At 49.1% G+C, this 5247-nt stretch overlaps 1 protein-coding gene across 1 annotated transcript; it reads left to right on the top strand.

The window, feature by feature from the left end:
• Positions 1 to 322: 322 nt before the first annotated feature.
• LOC119455640 (uncharacterized) lies at positions 323 to 1770 on the top strand. Its single transcript, XM_037717062.1, has 2 exons — positions 323 to 1053; positions 1170 to 1770. Exons 1-2 carry the CDS (start codon positions 323 to 325, stop codon positions 1768 to 1770), a joined length of 1332 nt encoding a protein of 443 aa, XP_037572990.1.
• Positions 1771 to 5247: the final 3477 nt, after the last annotated feature.

Below are 5247 nucleotides of genomic sequence, written 5' to 3'. Positions count from 1 at the left end.
GCAATGACTCGCTATCGAAGATAGACAAATTTAACTTTTTGCTTACGTACCTGTCCGGGTCAGCTAAAAAGTACTTGGGGGTATTCGCCTTGCCGATGCAAACTACGATGTCGCCATCAAGGTGCTGTTTGACCGGTTCGGCCGTCGCGACATGCTGGTCAATGACCATCTCGACCACCTATTCGCAATGGCATCTATTTGTAGTTCCGCCGATCTAGACAAACCTCAAAATCTCTATGACACGATCACTTTCCACACAAGCGCACTAGAGGGCCTTGGCGTTTCACCAGATGAGCATGCTGCTGTTCTGCGACGCGTCATCATGAAGGCCTTACCACCTGACCTTGGTATCCTGTACCGTCAGCGGCTGAAGGAGGCTTCTTCGTCGAACCACGATGACACGGCAGCGGTTACAGGAGACAAGTCCCAGCAAGTAAAACATCTGATGACCTTCCGGCGAATTCAAGCCGAGGCGAGGGAGGAAGGCACCTTCGACCAAGCCAGCTCATCAGCAAGCCAGCGGCATCATCCACGTGAATCGCGACCTCTGGAGCTAAACCCGTCATCTGCAGCACCTCTATCAACTGAAGTGAGGCCGCCGTACACGCGTCCCTGCCTCCTGGGCAACTTGTCGGACCACACGGTTCTGGAATGCTCCACGTCGCTCACTTCAGAAGAAAAACGCAGGAAGCTTCAGCCGCACAGGCGTTGCTTCCACTGCGCCAAGCGCAACCACGTTGCCAGTGAAGGCCGACGTGCCAGAAATTTGAAATACGCCCACTGTGCTGGCCAACAATTGACGTCGCTGTGCAACGTGTGTACTCCGACCCAAAACCAAGCAAAGCGTCTGGGCAACGCCTCTGCGCCGTCCGTGCAACGCGCAAGCGGGTCGGAGTCAATCAACACACCCCCTCCTGCAACATCTGTGTCCACGAGTTGCACCGGTCTCATGCCAGTATTCCTACAAACGGGCAGGGCTTCGGCTGTCGCACTAGCAAGGTCAATTTTGCTGCGTTTCCTGCTTGACACGGGCAGTCAGCGCACTATCGTTCGGCAGGTCGTTTTTCGAGCACTTAGTTGTCCTGTTCAAGGCTCAACCTATTCACGTTCGGGAAAACTCAGCGCTCTGTGACCCTGACATGTAACGGAGTGTCGGTTACACTCCGCAGCCAGCACAGTACCAACAAGACCACTATAGATGCCCTCGAAGTGCTGGAAATCTCTGTGGTAACCAGCCCACCAGCGGATAGCGTGATCGTCACCATGATGACACATCAAGGTCTTGTTCCCGCTGATGCACGCTCTGAGGCGACGACTGTCCTGGAGGACGAGATTAGCATCCTGATAGGCTCCGATCTCTACTGGGAGGTTGTAACCGGACAGATAACTAGACTATTGCCACAGGTTACGGCAGCGGAGACCCTTTTTGGGTGGACCATCCCGGGAACGCTCCACGATTTACCCAAAGGTTCCGCTGTTCACACCACATCACTCTTCCTTGCTGTCGGAGAGCCTGCGGCAAACGACGCTTCCCTTGACATGGACATCTCTTCTCGGTGGCGCCTCGACACCCTTGGAGTGCAAGATGATCCTGACAGTAAACATGGCACCCACATGGCTCTGGAGGAATTCGAACGCCATGTTTCGAAGAAAGGAGGCCGCTACGAGGTTCCTCTCCTTATTCGGGAGCCAGGTCTTGACGCCGGCCACAACAACTTCGCCCTTGCTAGGCAGAGGCTCTTCATGCAGCTCCGACGCTTCAAGCAATAACCAGATCTCCTCGCCCAGTATGACAAGACGATCAAGACTGATCAAGAGATCAAGACGCCCAGAGGGCACGGCGGGACCACCGCAGATGCAGCCATGAACCGCCTTATGTACTTTGTACAGGTCACGCTGTCCACTTCAATCCTGTGCGCACCATCGCTCAATTCATCCTGCAGTTCCGATGACAGAATTCTTCTCGTCGACCACGTGGCTGCTGATATCAACCGAGGCTTGGTGACGCAATCCGCTCATCAGCCCCGACCTTCAGCGCCACCGCTCACAGTACAAATACCTGGGCAACTCAAGCACACCTTCAGAGGGCACGGCGGGACCACCGCAGATGCAGCCATGAACCGCCTTATGTACTTTGTACAGGTCACGCTGTCCACTTCAATCCTGTGCGCACCATCGCTCAATTCATCCTGCAGTTCCGATGACAGAATTCTTCTCGTCGACCACGTGGCTGCTGATATCAACCGAGGCTTGGTGACGCAACCGCTCATCAGCCCCGACCTTCAGCGCCACCGCTCACAGTACAAATACCTGGGCAACTCAAGCACACCTTCAGAGGGCACGGCGGGACCACCGCAGATGCAGCCATGAACCGCCTTATGTTCTTTGTACAGGTCACGCTGTCCACTTCAATCCTGTGCGCATCATCGCTCAATTCATCCTGCAGTTCCGATGACAGAATTCTTCTCGTCGACCACGTGGCTGCTGATATCAACCGAGGCTTGGTGACGCAATCCGCTCATCAGCCCCGACCTTCAGCGCCACCGCTCACAGTACAAATACCTGGGCAACTCAAGCACACCTTCAGAGGGCACGGCGGGACCACCGCAGATGCAGCCATGAACCGCCTTATGTACTTTGTACAGGTCACGCTGTCCACTTCAATCCTGTGCGCACCATCGCTCAATTCATCCTGCAGTTCCGATGACAGAATTCTTCTCGTCGACCACGTGGCTGCTGATATCAACCGAGGCTTGGTGACGCAATCCGCTCATCAGCCCCGACCTTCAGCGCCACCGCTCACAGTACAAATACCTGGGCAACTCAAGCACACCTTCAGAGGGCACGGCGGGACCACCGCAGATGCAGCCATGAACCGCCTTATGTTCTTTGTACAGGTTCGTTCTTATTATTCCTATCGCTGCTTTCGTAGTGATAATAGGTGTATTATCATACTGCCGTGCCCTGAACAGTGCCTTTCTTTACTTGATGACGCATGGGGTGTGCTTTTGCTGTTGCTTGCTGGTGATATTGAACAAAATCCCGGACCTTCTAGGGATGAGATTAAGCTTCTTCTTTCCGATATGTCCTCATCCTTACAAGCATCTATTGATAAACTAGCTACGTCGCATTTTGCTCTTGAAAAATCGATGAGCGCCCGTTTCACGGAACTAAATGATACGCTAAAAGTGCTCGCGCAGCATACCGAAGCAATCAGCCAATTAAAAACTGAGGTTACTTCTCTAAAGAAAGTGATCACTGCGCAACAAAAGAAATTAGACGATTTCGAAGACAGAAGTCGGCGCCGCAATTTAGTTGTTTTTGGCCTTCCTGAGTCTGATCGCGAGAGTCCTATCAGCTTAAAGCACGCAATTACTGAAGACCTAATCCGCGTAAAGCTGGGATTATCGGTCAGTACCGTTGAAAGGGTGCATCGAATAGGAAAAAAACGGCCTGATAAACCTAGACCAGTCATAATGAACTTCTTTGATTACAATGAGAAATTGCGTGTCCTTCATAATTCATTCAAACTGAAAGGCTCAACTATTTCTATTAGCCACGACTTTTGTGCGGCTACTTTAAAGAAACGTTCTAAACTATGGCAACATGGCAAACAGTTTAAAGCCAAAGGCCATAAAGTTTCCCTTGACTATGAGCGGCTTCGGGTAGATGATACCCTTTACGTTTGGGATGAGGCCACCTCGCAGCCTGTTATGCTACATCGGACCAACTTGCCTAGAGCTGGTCCTTGATTGCAAAGAGATACGCTCCGTTTTATCTTGCCTAATGCAAGAAGTCTTGCCAATAAGTCAAACGAATTAGAAGATATCCTCATCCTCTATGACCCACACATTTTGGCAGTCACAGAAACTTGGCTGACACCAGAGATAAATGATTCCGAAATAATTCCCCCATCCCACAAGATAATTAGACGCGACCGCACTGGGCGAGGAGGGGGCGTTGCCTTGATCGTAAAAAGGGAAATAAATTGCGTCCAGCTTCCAAACATACCCCAGCACGAAAGCATCTGGTGTGAGGTTAAATATCATGAGTTTCCAATTTTAGTCGGTGTCGTGTACAGGCCTCCCAAAAGCCCAGTGTCATTCGTGGAATCTCTTGCCGTCTACCTAGAGCGCATGCTCCGACCTAATCATAAATTTTTGATGGCCGGTGACTTCAATCTACTTAGTGTTGATTGGGAACAGCTATCAATCTCTGGCTCTCAAGATGCTGACAGTGCACACATCCTTCTTGATTCTATGTTCTCTCATGATCTTAAACAGGTTGTACTACATCCCACACGTGTCACAAACATGACCCAATCGATTCTTGATCTTGTATTTATGAAAGGCTTGTCGGAAAATCCTATTGTTATCCTGACTGAAGGTATAGCTGACCACAAGCTTGTACATGTGGACTTGGAAATACAAAAATGCTTCCAAGTTACACCTATCACGCAGTCCTTTTTGGATTTTTCATCGGCTGATGACGAATCCATCTTGGATTGCTTACATCTTTCCCTTGATGAATTGAAACGCGATGACGACGTCACGCTTCTCTGGGACAAGTTTAACTCTGTTGTTAAGTATTGTATTGATAAATTCGTACCAAAGCGTAGAAAGAAAATTAAACGTCATAACCCTTGGATCACCCGTGAAATCATTCATCTCAAACGTAGAATAAAGCGCAAACGCAAGTATAAGCTAGCTCAGAATACCGAACTCCGCTCCTTAAGAGATGCTTTACTCATCAAACTACGTAACGCCCGTGACAAATTCTATAACCAGACTATGATTACATTCTTAAAAAACTCCCCAGACAAGTTTTGGCGTTTCTTGTCCGACTCTAATCGAAGTGTTCAGCAGCTAAGAATAAACAATAGCGTGAATTCTAATCTTAATGATATCGTCAATGAATTAAATGACACATTTTATAAAGCATTCACTATACCTTCAGTTCTCAGCGCCCATGATAAATCAAATACACCATCTGCATCTCAATCAATTCCTGACATTTCAATTAGTCGCGAAGGCATTCTTTCCATGCTGCTTGATATTGACGTAAAAAAATCGCCTGGAGCGGATGGTTTCCCTAACAACTTTCTTCGTCGCTACTCCGAACTGACTTCTGAATTCTTATACATTATTTTTAATGCATCCCTTAAACAGAGCTCAGTACCAAAAGACTGGCTCACGGCCAAAGTAATACCGGTGTTTAAATCAGGTGATAATCTTATTCCTAACAACT

The sequence above is a fragment of the Dermacentor silvarum genome, chromosome 1 (assembly GCF_013339745.2).
Source record: "Dermacentor silvarum isolate Dsil-2018 chromosome 1, BIME_Dsil_1.4, whole genome shotgun sequence".
In the NCBI taxonomy this organism is placed as follows: domain Eukaryota; kingdom Metazoa; phylum Arthropoda; class Arachnida; order Ixodida; family Ixodidae; genus Dermacentor; species Dermacentor silvarum.
The sequence above is the reverse complement of the archived record's forward strand: the minus strand, read 5'-3'. Positions and strand labels throughout refer to the sequence as shown.